Source organism: Mustela erminea, chromosome 1 (assembly GCF_009829155.1).
Source record: "Mustela erminea isolate mMusErm1 chromosome 1, mMusErm1.Pri, whole genome shotgun sequence".
In the NCBI taxonomy this organism is placed as follows: domain Eukaryota; kingdom Metazoa; phylum Chordata; class Mammalia; order Carnivora; family Mustelidae; genus Mustela; species Mustela erminea.
The window spans coordinates 7523583-7540383 of NC_045614.1; the positions used below are offsets into that span (position 1 = coordinate 7523583).

At 52.6% G+C, this 16801-nt stretch overlaps 2 protein-coding genes across 3 annotated transcripts in view; one reads left to right on the forward strand and one right to left on the reverse strand.

Annotated features, from left to right (window-relative positions):
- Window positions 1-5145, reverse strand: part of COL5A3 (collagen type V alpha 3 chain) — a 36702-nt gene extending 31557 nt beyond the window's left edge. The window contains exons 1-4 of one of the 2 annotated variants that reach the window (XM_032310552.1): window positions 4887-5145; window positions 1075-1233; window positions 791-980; window positions 559-715 (exon numbers count right to left, since the gene is read on the reverse strand). In XM_032310552.1, the coding sequence (XP_032166443.1) occupies window positions 559-715; window positions 791-980; window positions 1075-1233; window positions 4887-4974 (594 nt within the window). In that variant the 5' untranslated portion in view covers window positions 4975-5145. Of the gene's footprint in view, window positions 1-558; window positions 716-790; window positions 981-1074; window positions 1237-4886 lie in introns of both variants that reach the window. The other variant, XM_032310546.1, reaches the window with a different exon arrangement.
- Window positions 5146-6832: 1687 nt separating this feature from the next.
- Window positions 6833-13418, forward strand: RDH8 (retinol dehydrogenase 8). The gene is made up of 6 exons (XM_032360458.1): window positions 6833-6935; window positions 10067-10228; window positions 10892-11071; window positions 12187-12280; window positions 12639-12822; window positions 12929-13418. Exons 1-6 carry the CDS (start codon window positions 6833-6835, stop codon window positions 13142-13144), a joined length of 939 nt encoding a protein of 312 aa, XP_032216349.1. The 3' UTR covers window positions 13145-13418.
- Window positions 13419-16801: the final 3383 nt, after the last annotated feature.

Consider the following 16801-nt stretch of genomic DNA (forward strand, 5'->3'; position numbering starts at 1 on the left):
GAGGGGGTGGCAATCCCTCTGCCTGTCAAAAGTGAGAGTAGGAAGAGTCTATCAAGGTCACACCAAATCACAACGGCAAACCACACCCCACGACATCTGTCTCATCAGAGGCACATTATTCCTTTGCTCTCAGGCACATGGTGACCCTTAATACATGCCAGGTGCCCTTCCCGGCTTTGGGGTTAAGGAGAAGAACAGGACAGATGTGGCCCTGGCCACACGGGAGGGGACACGTATCACAACCACACACAGCACAGTCACCACACCAAAAACACCTCTGTCACCAGCCACCCAACAGCACGCCTTGCCAGCACCCAGCATCATAACCACCCACACACAGTTACACATAACAACCAGAGCCGTCCGTGTCCCCAGCTTACTCTCCCCCCACAAGTCAAGTATGCGCCATCATGCATTATCATTCTGTGACTCTACAATCTCGCACACCATGAAGATGCACACTGGACAGCTCCCTTCTCCTATCTGCTCCACATTCAGGCTGTGGACAAAACTCCCACCCATCCTCTGCCTCGGTTTCCCCGATCACTGAAGCCCTACCTCAAAAGTCTCCTCCCCGAGGTCTTGGGTCCCCAGCACAGTGAGTCCAGCTGTGCTAATGAATCGAGGCCCCTGGCCCAACACGGGGGGCTGAGGCTCACAGTCAGCCACCAGAGTCACCATCCTGCCATCCACACTGACTGCCACACGGTGCCACCTGCAAGGGGACAGTCTCAGTGGGCGGTGCTTCTCACCCCACTTCTCTCTGGACCCCAACTTTCCCTATACTCACCCGCCATCCATGAGATTGACTTGCTGGGGGAGGGGACTGAAGGAGTCCCCTAGGAGGCTCAGAGCTGGCCCCAGAGCCAGGCCCAACTGCCGAGCACCACCCTCATCATAAATGGAGAGAAGGACAGACTGGTTGGCTGGCTGGCCCCGCAGGGTGATCAGCATGGAAAAATTCTCAGGAAACGGCCCATCTGAAGGGGCAGAGGGAAAGGGGCATCTCAGATGGTCTAGCAGTGACCCATGCTCCCAGAATGACCCCTTCCCACCCCTCCTGCCCTGACTCACCTGGAAAGAGCTCCCACGTGGGGATGCCAAGTGTACTGGCCTTGCCAACCCTGAATGCCCGATCACCCTCTGGGGCCCTCTGGGGGCAGAGGCCAGGCCCCTCAAGGACCCCAGCCTGGCCCCCTAGCACGCCCAGGGCCTTCAGCACATCCACAGGGCCTGCTGTAGAGAGAAGCCAGGGTGCAGGGCAGTTAAAACAGACCCAGCACTTCAAGTGAGTAGCTCAGATTTGGGGAACTCAGCCTCCCGCTGTGTTTGTGGGTCCGGGAGAAGGAGCAGGCCTGGGACCTGCACCCATCTCACCACCCCACAGCTGTTCGAGCTTCATCAGCCTGTTGACTCCTGTTTGGGTTGGTTTCCCCCCTCCCCCTTGGTTTTTTGGTGAGGGAAAAAAAAAAAAAATGCTGACCTACTTCTGGGATGAATCAAGGCTTCCTGGCCTGAGCCCCGGAGCCAGACTGTCCCCTTCTCTGTGCTCCCACACACCCACTGACTCCCTGGGGCTTCTTCCCCAGCCTGAAGCCCCCTGCCACGGAAAACCCACTTGGAGAGGAGGGGCTCCCAGTGCGGTGTGTTTTTCCTCCACTTTCTGCCTCCAACCTCCTCCTTGGACCACCACTTCCTCTGAACGCCTCCTCCCTGACCACCATCACCCGTGATCTGCGCCCTTTGACCACGACCTCTCCTGACTTCTTCCTTCTGACCTCCCCCTTGATCACTATCACCCATGACCTCCTCCTTCTGCCTATCCCAGTCCCCTCTATCTGACCTGTGACCTCCCCATTTTATCACCCTCTCTAGCCTCCTCCTTATGACCACCTCTGGCTAATGACCTCCTGACCTCCTCCCTCTGACCCTATTACTCTCGTCCCAGGAAAGGAACTGGTCTGGCCCAACCAGATCCGAAACCAGGCCATCCTACCAGCCCCACCCCACAGAGCGGGCCAGTGCTAAGTGGAACCACATGGTTTGAGCGGGGAGGGTGGGGGCTTCCCCTGGGCCCAAAGCCCCTGCCTGCTCTCCCCTCCCCCCAGCAGACTGTCCCACTGACCCCCTGACCCAACCTCTTGGCAGAAGCCAGTTCTGTCAAATCCACCCATGACCTCATCTGGGGGAAGTTTCTGCTGATCTCACCATTGGGAGTCAGGGTGGGGGGCCAGACTTGGGGGAGATAGGGGCTTGGATGAGGGACCCCCATCCAGCTCCTCCTGGGTCCGATCCTTCATTCTCCAAAACTTACACACACCTATTCCAGCCTCAGCTCACTCCTGCCCCCAACCTCCTGTTCTTTCTTTCTTCTCTCCCCCTCCCTGCCCTCACTCTCTGTCCCACTTTCTCTGCTGGTCTTTCCAGGCTCCTCTCTGCGTCCAACTCTGAATCAGTGTCTCTCTTTCTCTCTTACTTCCTAACTCTCTGTCTATTGGTATTTCATATATATATATCTGTGTAGATTACTCTCCCATCCCTCACTCTCTCTCTCTCTCTCCATCCACGCCCCCCCAATTTTGCCGCCGCCACCAGCCCCCACTCTAATTGCCTGTTCTCTGGCTGGGCTGTTATTAAGAGGTATTTGGGTTACAGTCCCCTGGGACTAAGATCTGAGCTCCCAGGCTCTGTCAACCACAAGGGTCACTCCCCCACAGAATGATCATCCCAGCTGCCCCCTCTCCAGGCTGCAGCCCAGCGGACAGCTGAGATCCATGACCCCATGCAGTGTGGCTCTCCCCTCACCCAGACCCCTGTCCCCATGCTGTGGGAAGGGGTAGCCTCTCGCCCAGCTGCTCATTCACATTGAAAAAGTCCTTCCCATCACCTAACCCAAATGTCTCCTGCTTCAATCTTGTATCTCCTCTGTAATGACCTTTCAGAAACTGACTGCCCTTTCTTTTCATGGCTGGCTTTGTGACAAGAAGACACACAAGAGGCATTGAGTCCTGCCTGCAGGCCCAGAGGGTGGGGGTCGGCCAGGGACCCAGCCTGACCTTCCCCCACACTCTCCCCTGTGTTGGTCAGGGCCCCAGGGAGATGTTGGATGGGGTCTAGGATATGAAGGGAGGCAGGCAGGCCCTAGGTTGGCATCTCCTCAGAAAGGTAGGAGAGCATAGGAGTGAGTGTATGTGCCATTGTACAAGTACATGAGATTGTGCAAGTGTGTCCCTGACTCTATATGGAACAGGGAATGGCTGAGCATGCGATCTGTGGATGTGTGGTGTGTGCCGAGTATCTGGCCTCCAGTGGGGAGATTAGGTGCGGGTGTTCGGTGAGTGACTGGACAGGCATGTGGGCTCGGGTCCTGTCAGTGAGCAAGTGAGTCTGTGATTGTAACAGATGAGACCGGAGATGAGGGAATGTGGTTATACGTGAGAGTATGGCCACCTCGGCAAGCGGTTGACTGGCTGTGAATGCTGACAGGGTTGCGTGGATACCAGTGGAAGCCTGTGCCAGGGCTGCAAGGCGTAGGAGGGTGACAAAGGCTGTGACCCTGTGGCGGGTGGCTGCTGGGGTTGCCTGGGGCGTGGGCACCGGTGTTTAAAAATTCCTGGTGTCCCCGAGGGCTTATATTCTGAATGGATGCCTAAGATTGCATGACTGTGGGGATGTGTGAGCATGGGAATGGGACATGGGCCAGTTTGGGACAATCCACGTGAAAAGGCACCTCCCTGGACTCCAGAGAAAGTGAGAAAGTGTAGGACGTTGTGTGTGTGTGTGTGTGTGTGTGTGTGTGTGTGTGTGTGTGTGTGTTGGGAGCTGAGTTAACATTAGGGAGGGACTTCCAGAAGTGCCTAAGCCCAGCCTCTCTCAGACCAGGGATGCCACTTGAAGAACCATGACCTTCCCAAACCCTTGGGCGCCCCCAACCCAGAACCCTTTGGGGCGGAGCGCGGCGTCCAGCCAGAAGCGCGCAGCTGGGCGTGCGTCAGCGCTGACTCACTCGTCCGACGGCCCCCGGGACCCCTTGAGGCCCCTGAGAAATTCCTCAGGAAAAACACCCGCGGCTCGCTCAGCTGGGGGTGGGGGGGGAACTTCCACTTCCGCCCCCGCCCGCGCTCCGCCTCGCCCCGCCCCGCGCCCCGCCCCGCCTCGCCCCTCACCGCGGCCCTCCCGAGGCCCTGTCCATGGTGCTGATCGCGGCTCTGGGGAGAGCAGGGTGGGGGAGGGGAGAAGTGGGGGCAGAGGAGGTGGGGGCGCGCCAATTGGAGACAGAGGAGGAAGAGGAAGAATACGATGAAGACTTTAGGGGCGATGCAAAGGAAACTTTGAATCCCCGATTAGCCCCCTCCATACTCGTCCCCACTCAGCATCACCCCCAGAATCATCCGCTCGCGTCCTCATGGACCACTTTTTACACCCCCAAATCACAACCAAACCCCTCATCGGGTCACCCAAAGACAATCACACGCGTAACACGGTTATTCTCTAAGTCAGCCCTACACAGACACACCCACAACTCACAATCACACACTTGGCCAGGGATCACCCATCACACATATTCATACACCATAATCGTCAACTCCCACACACAATTTCACTTCAAATGGCCTCACACACACTGCTACACACACACCTACAAATTGCATTCACTCCAAGGCATCCACCAGTAAAACTCGGTCACACGTATCCCCCCTCCCCCCAGCTGTCACACCCACAAATTGCCCAGAGTCGGATACGCGCGCCCAAACAGAGCACCCCAGCCACTTGCTACACTCACGCCCCCCTCGCACGCCCCCCATTCCTGACTCCACCCCATCTTTTGGGAGCTCGCTAGATCCTGCCCTCTGGATCCTACTCCTATCTCCTTCTTTCCGGCTCACCCGCCTGCGTCCGGAGAAGAAGCTGCAGCGAGGCCAAAAGCAGACAGAGGCCGGCCCGCGGCTGGCCCAGGCCTCCGCGACTCCCCATCCCGGCGGGGCCCACACGCAAGGCGGGGACCGGCCGGGGCGTCTACGGGGCGCGGCGACTCCTCGGGCTCCGGGCACTCGCTCGCCGCGGCCGGCTCCACTCGCAACGGCAGGAGACTGCAGGAGACCCCGCCCTGGCCTCGCCCTGCTCTCCCGCGCCCGGCCGGGCGGGGCTCGCTGGAGGAGGGGGGGGGGGTGGCTGACAGCTGGTGGGGGAGTTGGGAAAGTTTGTGCCGAGTGCTGATTGGCCGGCTAGGGCTGGAGCCCTGAGCCGGGAGCTGGGGCTCTTCTTGCCCCACCCCACAGTGGAGGAAAAGGGTCACTCCTACCCAGCCTTAGAATTCGGGGTCCCAAACGTACCCCAAACCCTTTCCTCCTAACAGGCCCCCTCAAAACAGATGTTAGCCCCATTCAAACCTTCAGCCTCCATCAGCCTCCACCCAGGCCCTGGAGTTAAGGCTTTATGCAGCTTTTTTATATCAAATATTTTCTGTCTCACCCAGGCCCCCAGAAGGGGTCCCAGCCTGATGCCAAATTTTCACCCACTTGCTTTATCCCAGTGGCTTAGACACAATGGAAGGTACCAGCTTCATCCCAGGCCTTCCCTTTGGGTGTCTAAATAAAGAAACCTCATCCCACCTCCAGCCTCATACCAGATTACAAAATGGCGTTCCCAGCCTTACCCCAAACCCTCATTTCTCCACCCAAATTCCAGAATTGGATGTCCTGGCCTCACCCACCAAACCTTTGACACAGATTCCAAAACACAGTCCTCAATTTCTCCCAAACTCTTAATCTTCAAATAAAGGGTCCCATTTCCATCCTAGCCCTCTCCTCCCCTCTCCATGATTCAGGTCCCCAAATAGATGTCTTAGCCCCAGTTCCAAATCTTCACATATGCCCGCATTAAGTGGGGGAAGTCTGGCCCTACTTCAAAGCAGGGCACTGCCTTAGGGAGAGGTGGATACTTGCCATTCTTGGGGCGAGGTAGAGCTACCCTTCACCCTACTGGGACCCCCCACTGTGAAGCTCCCTCATCCCCCCCCCAGGGGGTCACATGGAGCTGTCTGTGCAATTGAACAAGCACAGACTTGTGGGATCTGAGGGAGCTTCTGCAGGGAGAAACCTAAGGCGCGTATCCTCGGGCCCAGAACTGCCCCACCACGGGGAAGAGGGAGAAGCCGGCAGTGTCTCCCTCCCAGCCTCTGGTTCTTCAGACAAAGAGTGTCTGTCTCCCTAGAGAGGAGGGGTGGAACCCCATCTGGCCTAAGGGTGAAAAGGGGGCAGTGGGGTGGGGAGAAGAAAGGGAATTTCCCCAAGCTGCTGCTTCTCCCTCCTCAGGGACCTCAGAGACTAAGACTTCTCCTGCTAAAAATTCTCATCGAGTGCCCAGCCCTGCCTTGCTGGGAAGTTCTTCCTAGTCTTCCCCAATCATGTGACATATCTACACCCATTCTCGTCTTTGAGAGGAGCCTTCTGGGACCACACGCTCTGCCACTTTCTCTCACTCTCTCCCTCGCATCAGAGATTCTTTGCCCAGAATCGACAGGAAGAGAATGCCCCTGCTGATTCCCCCACCCCCGGATGATTTATAGTCATAATAAAAAGACCCTAGTTGTGAGTGTAGCAGTGAGAAGAGATTTTTAACAGATAAAAGAAAGAGGCTATTTTGAGGTTGAAAGATTTCCCCCGCCCAGCTGCCTGCCCAGGGTCAGTTCAGAATTGGTGTCTTCTGGGGCCCCTTCACCTTGCAGGGGAAAGATGGGAGGGTGTCTAGGAGGTAGGGGGGATGAGGCTAGGATGGGTGGCAGGAGTCAGGTGCTGGCCAGCAGAGGTCACCCATCCCGGGAGGGATCAACATGGCCGACGCACCCCGGACTGTACTGATCTCAGGCTGCTCCTCGGGAATTGGCCTGGAGCTTGCAGTGCAGCTGGCTCATGACCACAGGCACCGCTACCAAGGTTAGAGGCCCAGGTTGGGGCTGGGAGGGGCAGGGGTGGGCATTCTGAGGACCTTCAGCCCTCCTGGCACCATTTCCACTAGCCTATCCCGTCAGCTGTATGTATGGGCTTGAGGAGGACCGAGGACACATGGAAGCCCCTTTCCCACCTCTGCTCAGGAATTATCCCCTCATCCAACAAATATTTCTTGTGCACCTACTGGGTGCCAGGCACTGTTCTAGGTGCTGGAACCACAGCTGTGAACAAAACAGACAAAAATCTCTGTCCTCAGTGTAAGGAGGGAGCAGAGCAAGGACAGACAATAAACAGACTTTTAAAAAATTGTATAATATATCTAATGCTCATAAGTGCTAAGAAGCAAAGTAAGCGTGGTATATGGTAGGAAGTTGGGGGGGAGCAGGTGATTTTTTTAAAGGGCTGGTGGGGAGGGCTTCCCTAAGGTTCCTCTTGGGCATTCCCTAGGACTCCCTTCCCCCACCCCTCCCCAGATTACTGCTCCAAGATAAGCCTCTTAAGCGACCCTGACCTTGGGGGCTTAAAGGGGGCCTCTAAAAATGCCTCCGTCTGCACTCCACCCATGGGAACCTCTGACCCAGAGCAGGCTGCAGCTGAAGTGGGCAAAGGGCTGCTACTTACAAGAAGGTTGCAGGGGGCGAGGGCATTGCCCCAGTTGGCAGAGCAGCTTCTCCCAACCCTCTGCCCTCTGTCTTAGAGACACACACAGGCTTGGATGGGACAGACCAAGTGCCAGTGCGCAGGGAAGTAGTTGTGCTGTGTGTGTCCCTTTGTCCCTGGGACACTAGTCACAGCCCTGGACAGGCAGATGAATGTATAAAACTGAAAGATGTTTGTGGAGTGCTTACAATGTGCCAGGTTCTGATCTAAGTGTCGTGCATCTAGTAAGTCATTTAATTCCCCCATCACCCCTATGAGGTGGCCACTAACATTAGCCCCACCTTAGAAATGAGGAAACTGGGACACAGAGTGCCAAAGATTCTCGCCCAAAGTCGCCCCGCTGGAAAGTGGCAGAGCCTGGATTTGAGCCCAGGCAACCCAGACCCTGGGACCACAGTTGTCACTGTATGGAGATGTATGTGCTCCCATTCATCTGTGCGACACCCATGAGTCACACAGGCCCACAGACTATATGAACACGGCTCCCGGCGCTGTGCATGCATGATCATGGGTACACGCATGAAGGATACAACATGTATACAGGGGTTTGAGCTCAGCACTCCCAACAAACCGAGGTTCAAATCCCAGTTCGAACACTTACTAGTGGTGGGACAGGCAAGGAACTTCATTTTCTTAGCCTCAGTGTGTTGATCTCTGATAGGGACAGTAACTTTACCTACTTATTCTGGCTACTATTGCTAAAGAACAAATCATTCCAAAATTTCTGGTGTAATAGGACAATGGTAGTCACGGTTTACAAAAGTCATAGTTTACAAAACGCATGGTTTTGTAAAACCATGGTTTTTGGTTTACAAAAGCCATAAATTTGGAAGGGGGCAGCTAGGTGATTCTTGCTCAGGGTCAAAGGCTACAACTGGAACAGTGGGGACTAGTCACAGCTCTGGGCAGGCATCTCTCCTCCTTCTAATAATGTCAGGTCTTCTTCATGTGGCTCCTCTGTCTGGCTAGCTTGGGGCTTCCTCCCAGCATGGTGGCCTCAGGATAGCTGGGCTGCTACAAAGTGGCCAAGGATTTTTTTTTTAAGCTTTTATTTATTTATTTGACAGAGATCACAAGTAGGCAGAGAGGCAGGCAGAGAGAGAGGGAGAGGGAAGCAGGTTCCCTGCTGAGCTGAGAGCCCAATGTGGGACTCGATCCCAGGATCCTGAGATCATGACCAGAGCCGAAGGCAGCGGCTTAACCCATTGAGCCACCCAGGCGTCCCGTGGCCGAGGATTTTAAGAGTGAAGATTACAGGGCTGCCTGGGTGGCTCAGTCAATTGAGCATCCAACTCCTGATTTCGGCTCATGTCATGGTCTCAGTGTCATAAGCTTGAGCCCTGCATCAGGCTCCGTACTCAGAGCGAAGTCAGCTTGGGATTCTCTCTCTCCCTCTCCCTCTGCCGCTCCCCCTACTCCTGCTCTCTCAGTCTCTCTCAAATAAATAAATAAATAAAATCTTTTTAAAAAGAAAAAGAATGGAGCTCCTGGGTGGCTCAGATGGTTAAGCATCTGTCTTCAGCTCAGGTCATGATCCTGGGGTCCTGGGATCAAGCCCCGCATTGGGGTCCCTGCTCAGTGGGGAGCCTGCTTCTCCCTCTGCCTCTCTCTCTTTCTCTCTCTCTGTGTCTCTCATGAATAAATAAATAAAATCTTGGGGGGGGGGAAAGAAAAAGAATGAACATTAAAGCAAACAGAGCAGAAACTGCAATACCTTTTCTGACCTAATCCCAGAAGCCACACAATGTCACTTTCACCGTGTTCTGTTAGCGCCCAGCTAGACACCAGCTAGACACCAGAGGGAAATGAGGGAAATGAGGAGAGGGAAATGTCTTGAGGGGGAACAGCAAAATTCTCAAAGAGCATATACGATGAAAGATGCTGTGGCCACCTTTGAAAATAAGCCCGTTACCTTATCATGGGGTTCTCGTGAGGAGTAGAGACAATGCTTATAAAAGTGTGTAGCACAGTGTTTGGCACATAGTAGATATTCAATAAATCGCCAGTTCTGTGGCTGATGTAGATGTGGCTATTTGTATTTCCATGTATGCACAACGCACATATATTGACCCTAAATATGCATGCATTTCTTTTCTCAAGGCAGTGTGTTCTCTATTTATTTTATTTCCTTACTCACTGGACTATCAATGCCGTGAAGTCAGGGACTTTGTCTATCTTATTTCATGCAGTCGTCTCAGCACCAAGAATAGAGCATAATGTGTACTAAGTCCATGCTCAGTAAATGTTGGATGGAGGCTTGGAGGGCTGGAGTGATGAAAGTACATGTAAATGTACTCACACTGTATGCATTTGGGGTTGTATAGTAAAACAGGGGTGTAAACCTGTGGGTCTCCATCCCTCTGTGACGGCTCATGCAATATCATGGAGATATGTAAGTGAATGCACAGGCGAAAGGAACCCAGTGCTTGCCTCAACCCTCTGCTTTCTGTCCCCAGTGGTGGCCACCATGAGGGACTTGGGAAAGAAGGGGACACTGGAGGCAGCTGCCGGGGAAGCCCTGGGGCAGACCCTCACCGTGGCCCAGCTGGACGTGTGCAGCGACGAGTCAGTGGCCCAGTGTCTCAGCGGCATCCAAGGAGGGGAAGTGGATGTGCTGGGTGAGACTGAACAGCCCCTGGGGTCACCCCCCCACTTCCCTGACCTAAGCACACGTCCTCATTGTAGTGAATCCTCTCCAATGTCTGAGCACGAGCCTTCTTGCTTCACCAGCAACCTCTATCCCTGGACAGAAGGGGTAGGCAAGATGGCTAAAAGCCCAGGGTACCAGTTTATTAGGGTTACAAGAAATAAACTGAGTCCCGGGGGTAGGGTAGATTTTACTGAATAGAAGAACACCATATGGTGTTCTGTTACATTTGGTTTTTCTCCAAAAACCATATATTGGAAAACTTGGAAAAGTTACTTTGATGAGTTATTTGGGGAACGGAGCATGATGTAGAAGCAACACATGATCTCTCAAAGACCTTCGAATGAAGGTGGGTGTGGCTGTTTTGATGCAAATTGGGGTCAGAGCTGAATTGCTCTTGCATTAAGGGGAGGCTGCTCCCAGCAACCCTTCCCCCCACCTGGAGTTCAGGGTCCTCATAACAAATGCTAAACTATATGTAAAGATCATCAGGGTTCCACAATTGTCCACTCAGGATACTCTGGACTGGCCCTGAATTTGGAGTAAGGGGTGGGATAATTCAGGGAGTGTCCCTAGAGGAGTGACACTAGAAGGGTTGGGGGGACTTCCAAGTAACCTTCAGTCTCCTCCTTAGTGAATAATGCTGGAGTGGGCCTGGTGGGGCCCCTGGAGGGGCTCAGCCTAGCTGCCATGCAGAACGTCTTTGATACCAACTTTTTCGGGGCTGTCCGTCTGGTCAGAGCTGTCCTTCCTGGCATGAAGAGAAGGCGAAAGGGCCACATTGTGGTGGTCAGCAGTGTCATGGGGCTGCAGGGTAAGCCCTGGGGACCCACCCCTTGGAATCTCCTCGCATCTGACCCTCCCCAGGCTAGAAGAATGGCAAATAGGTTTTAGCTCATATTCCAAATGAGCCTGTGTTGAGAAGGATTCTGAAGCTCTAGAGGAAAAACATTTGCAGATTAGATTATGTCGGCCATGCTGCGAGAGCTAAGCGGTAGTGTTGTAAGTGCTGCAACGGCCATCCCCATCCAGCATCAGTGCTACTTCTGGACACCTCTAAGCCCAAGGCAGGGCTCGAACTCACAACCCTGAGATCAACACTTGTGCTGTGATCCACAGCCGGACGCTTAAGCAACTGAGCCCCCCAGGTGCCCCAGAACTCCTTTCCTGTGACATTTTTGGTCAAACACCTCTAACCAAGCCCCAGAGATGCCTAGCTTTGGAGCTCTGAGGTTCTGCAGAAAAAGAGAGCAGTGATTGTTTAGCAACATCTGCCGTGAGCCTACTATGGAGGCCACTTATTTGCCATCCATGCTCCTGGGTCTTTCTTCCTTGATCCCCTCTAGATGCCCTTCCTCTCCCTGGAAATTCCCTGGGATCTGCCCTTAACCTCCTCAGCAGCCTCCTGAAGAATCCACAGTATTTGGTTTTGTTTGTTTGTTTGTTTGTTTGTTTTAAGAATCTACCTTATTTGTTACCCCACCATGGGGAAACTATAACTACCCATCAGTCCCATCCCTTTGGCCCCTCTTCCAGCTGTAGCTCCTGACCTCAGGAGCCACATTCACTCTCAATAAGGACAGATAAGAAAGCTGCTGAATAGTACCTGGCAACTCTATGCTCAAGGGGCCCAGAGGTTTAGAGGATGGACGGAAGGAGGGTTTTCCAGGGCCAAGGGCAAATGGAGCACAGGGAAGAGGCAGCACGTGACACCCCAAGACAATCTCATCCTAAGCATATGGGTTCATCCTTCAACATATGCTCCCATCATACATACGTACACTCATCCTGTTGGCCTTAGATATCCCCCCCCCCACATTCTGATCTTTAAACCCTCTTCGCTCAGTCTCCCGAAGACCCCATGTCCCTCTGGACCCACAAGCCTGTCGCCCAGACCCCAAAGGGCCCAACCTCCTCCAATCCTCTCAGGTGTGGTGTTCAATGAAGCCTATGCAGCCTCCAAGTTTGCCCTGGAGGGATTCTTCGAAAGTCTGGCTGTCCAGCTGCTGCAGTTCAACATCTTGTGAGGCGGGCGTTTGGGTCGTGAAGGGGGAGGAACGGGAGGCAGCGGTGGAGAAAGATGAGGGAAGGGGAGGCGGTGAGAGGGCGTGGGCTGGGAAGGCCGAGATGGTGGGAAAACAGGGCAGCAGTGAGAACGTGGAATCAGGAATGAGGGCAAGGGAGTTACCGGAAGGCAGTGGAGGAGTTTGGGGGATGGGCAGAGGAGAAGCTGGATGGGGGATGGGCAGAGGAGAAGCTGGGGGAACCAGGAAGGATGAAGTAATGTTGAGAAAAATCGGGGGAGAGAGGAGAAGAGGGACCGTGATGGGGCTGAGAGTGGGTTGGGTTACCAGACCCCCTACCCCTACGGATATCTCCAGCATCACCCTGGTGGAACCTGGCCCAGTGGTCACTAACTTTGAGGGGAAGCTCTTGGAGCAGGTTTCCACAGCCGAGTTCCCAGACACTGACCCCGACACCTTGCACTACTTCCGGGATTTCTACCTCCCTGCCTCCAGGGAGCTCTTTCATTCTGTAGGACAGAGCCCACAGGATGTAGCCCAGGTGAGTGGGGAACCCAGAGTCCCAAGACATGGCTCAGATACGTGAGGGTACCCACCCTGCAAACCCCCCCTCCCTGAATCCAAGAGCTCAGGGCTCCACCCCATAGGTCATTGTCAAGGTCATCAGCTCCACCAGACCACCCCTGCGCCGACAGACCAACGCCCGCTACACCCCACTGATTGTGCTCAAGACTGTGGACCCCTCAGGCAGCCTGTATGTACGCATCACCCACTGCCTGCTCTTCCGCTGGACACGCCTTCTCAACCTTGGCCTTCGATGTCTGGCCTGTGGCTGCCTCCGCTTCCGAATATGGCCCCGGTGAGCAGAGCCTTCCTGGGAGGCTTCCTGGAGGAGGCAACACTGTTGCTGGACCTTGAAAGATGAGATAGACTGCCTCATTCAACCTCTGGACTTTATTATCTTGGGCCTGGGAATATAAGGGTGATCTAAAACCCCTTCCACATAGAACTGAGTTGACTAACGGGTCTTTGGACTTTTCTGGTCACACACTCTGTCAACAAAATGTTTGTACACTCACCAATAGTGCAAGTATATTTTTTTCATAAAATATGTATTTATATCCATGAGTAATCACTATATTAAATATTTAATAAAGCTCAATTTCTTGTGTCTAAAATAAAAAAATTTTTAAAAATAAGTTTCACTTCAAACACATTAGAAGGCTACTATAAGTAAACCAAGCAAAATAACCAGTGTTGGTGAGGATATGGAGAAATTAGAGCCCTTAGGCACTGATGCTGAGAATGTAAAATGGTGCAGTCACTGTGGAAAAGAATATAGTAGTTCCTCAAAAAAAAAAAAAAAGAAAGAAAGAAACAGAATTATCACGTGACCCAACAAATCCCATTTCTGGGTATTAACCAAACAAATTGAAAGCAGGGTCTCAAAGCCCATATTTGCACACCCGTGTTCATAGCAGCTTTATTCACAATGGCCAAAAGGTGGAAGCCATTCCATCCATGGGTCCATCAACAGAAGACTGGATAAACTCAATGAGGACATCCACAAGATGGAATATTATCCAGCCTTAAAAAGGAGGTGAATTCCAACACCTACTGCAACGTGAGTAAACCTTGAGGACCTTATGCTCAGTGAAATAAGCCAGACAGAAAAAGGACAGATACTGTCTGATCCCACTTAGATGTAGTCCCTAGAGGAGTCCAATCCACGGAGACAGAAGGTAGAGATGGGGGGAGCCAGGCAGGGTGGGGCATGGAGTCAACGTTGAGTGGGGAGAGAGTTGCAATTTTGCAAGACAAAGAGTTCTGTGGTTGGACGGCAGTCATGGCTGCACGGCCACGCGAGTGGCCTCAGTACTAATGATGTGTACGCTCAGAAATGGTCAAGATGATAAATTGTGTGTTTTGTACATTTTATCACAATTAAATGTTTTTAAAAAGCAACTGGGGTCCAAGTTTCTTGGCCCTCGTGTGGAGAGTTTGGAAGCAAATGGACTCTGGATATAAAGGTTGACCTTGTCTCTTGTTCACCGGGTGACCCTGGGCAGGTGACTTCCTGGTGTCATCCTGGGAGCTAACAATAATGGCAGTGAAATGACAGGAGAAGCACCCTGCACTGTGTTCCATTTCGCTTGGAGCTTTTGGTGTGGCTCCTGTTTAGCTGTCTCCTTGGAATGCCAGGCTCGGGGTGAAGGTGTTTTAATTAATGTCTGCTCTTGCAGCCTTGTTAGATAGAGGCTCTCGGAACCAGCCCGGTCCATAAATGAGGAAACTGAGGTTGTCCAGAGCAGAGGGGAGGGCAGGACTCAAGCCTAGGTCTGTCCAGCTCAGTGTATGCTGGGCCTTAAGGGTCTCTAGTAACCTCTTCTAGGACAAGAGAAACTGAGTCCAGGGCCCGTGAAAGAGGTCTCTTTGAGTCAGTGCACATATACTGGGGCCACTTAATATTTTTGGTCAAATGAACCCCTCCGTTCTCTTCCCCGACACTGGATTTTTGAAGTTGTGCTGGAATACGGAAAAGAGTACATGAAAATGGGGTCCCTGGGGGGCTCAGTTGGTTAAGCATCTGCCTTCAGCTCAGGTCACGATCCCAGAGTCCTGGGACGGAGCCCGGGCTACTTGCTCAGCAGGGAGCCTGCTTCTCCCTCCTACTGCTCGCCCTGCTTATGCTCTCTCTCTCTATCTGACAAATAAAATCTTAAAAAAAAAAAAAATGTTAAAAAGAATATATGAAAATAGATCATGACGATGGTTGCCCAGCCTTGTGACTATACCAGAACCACTGAATCGTGCACTTTAAAATGGCAAATTTTATGGTATATGAATTATATCTCAATTTTAAAATTAAATACATTCTTTTGAAGGAATATATGAAGCACACATGTGCGAGAGGTCTTTGGAGTGCCGGTAGGAGGCCTCAGCACGAGCTGAGAGGCAGGGAGGAGAAAGACCAGAGTATTCCATGGGGGTCTCATGTATTAGCAGCATCTCTCCATCCACCCAAGGCCCTCCCTACGCCCCCTCCAGCCAGTGATGGTGTTGGGACCCCCACTATTGCCATCAGGATGACACTGCACTATCTTCCCTAGGGATACACACCTTCTGTCTTCACCTTTACGATTGTCCCTGTCTTCACTGACCTCCAAATTACCCACTTTGAATATATTCTCTTTTTCCATCCGGGACTCTGACAGACCCAGTGTATGTGTGTGAAAGAGCCGGGGAGCAAAACGCATGCACACTAGCTCACCGTCAGACTCCACCATTAGAACGGTACGGATATTTACTGCCTGCCTTACCCCGAAGGTCTCCGCCATCCCGATTTCTAAGTGCAACATTATCTTGTTTTTCAAGAAACTCCCTTAAATAAATTATTACAAGTGACTAATTTGGGATGCCTGGATGGCTCAGTCGGTTAAGCGGCTGACTTCTGCTCAGGTCATGATCCCAGGGTTCTGGGATTGAGCCCCTTGGGGGACCATCATGGGGCTCCCTCCCTGTTCAGTGAGGAGTCTGCTTCTCCCTCTGCCTCTCCCCCAACTCATGCTCTCTCTCTCAAATAAATAAATAAAATATTTTTTAAGGTTTTTTTGTATTTTATTTATTTGTCAGAGAATGAGAGTGAGTGAAAGAGAACACAAGCAGGGGAAGCAGCAGGCAGAGGGAGAAGCGGGCTCCCCGCTGAGCATGGAGCCCAATGTGGGACTCGATCCCAGGACCCTGGGAACACAACCTGAGCCGAAGGCAGATGCTTAACCACTTGAGCCACCCAGACGTCCCTACATAAATAAATAAAATCTTAAAAAAATAAAAAAGATAAGTTATCTTCTTCCCAAGAAGGAAAAGCCATCATAGTCACCATAAGTGAGGCCAAATTCGGTATTTACAGGCGGGGCGTACAATATTCCAAATCCTATACTCATAGGCTCTTGGTGCAGGAAAATACATCTCTCTCAGATTGGCCTTCTCTCCCAGATTGTCTTGCAACTAGGGAGTGAGGCTGTCACCCTGATTCCACTCAGGTACAAAGTTAGATTTGAGAACCACCACCCAAAGGAGGAGAGATCAGGAAAGGGAGGTAGCAGAAGGGACAGGGGCATTGCAAATGTCCAGGGCCGTCAGCGAAAGCCAGAGCTGCCGGCTGGTCTTAGCTGCTGGCCTGCGCCCTTCCTTTGCCCCTTCCGTCTTCGAGGGCTGGTGATTTCATTAGCCACCAATATCCACCCAATAAATTCCTTTGCAGCTTAAATCACCCTGAGTCAGCTTCAGTTGCATATAAGGAAGAATCATCACCAATCCAGATGGCAACATAAAAGCAAATTCAGCGGAGGAGGAAGAAATGTTATTATGGTCTAGCGGGATGCCACTGCCGACCAGCAGAAACTGGCCAACGTTCAGAAGGGGCTGAAGACGCACAAACCCTTGTTGATTTCTACAGTCCCACCTGCCCCTAGGTCCTCCCCGTCTTAGCAAAGATAAGTCTGTTTTAGTTGTTCATG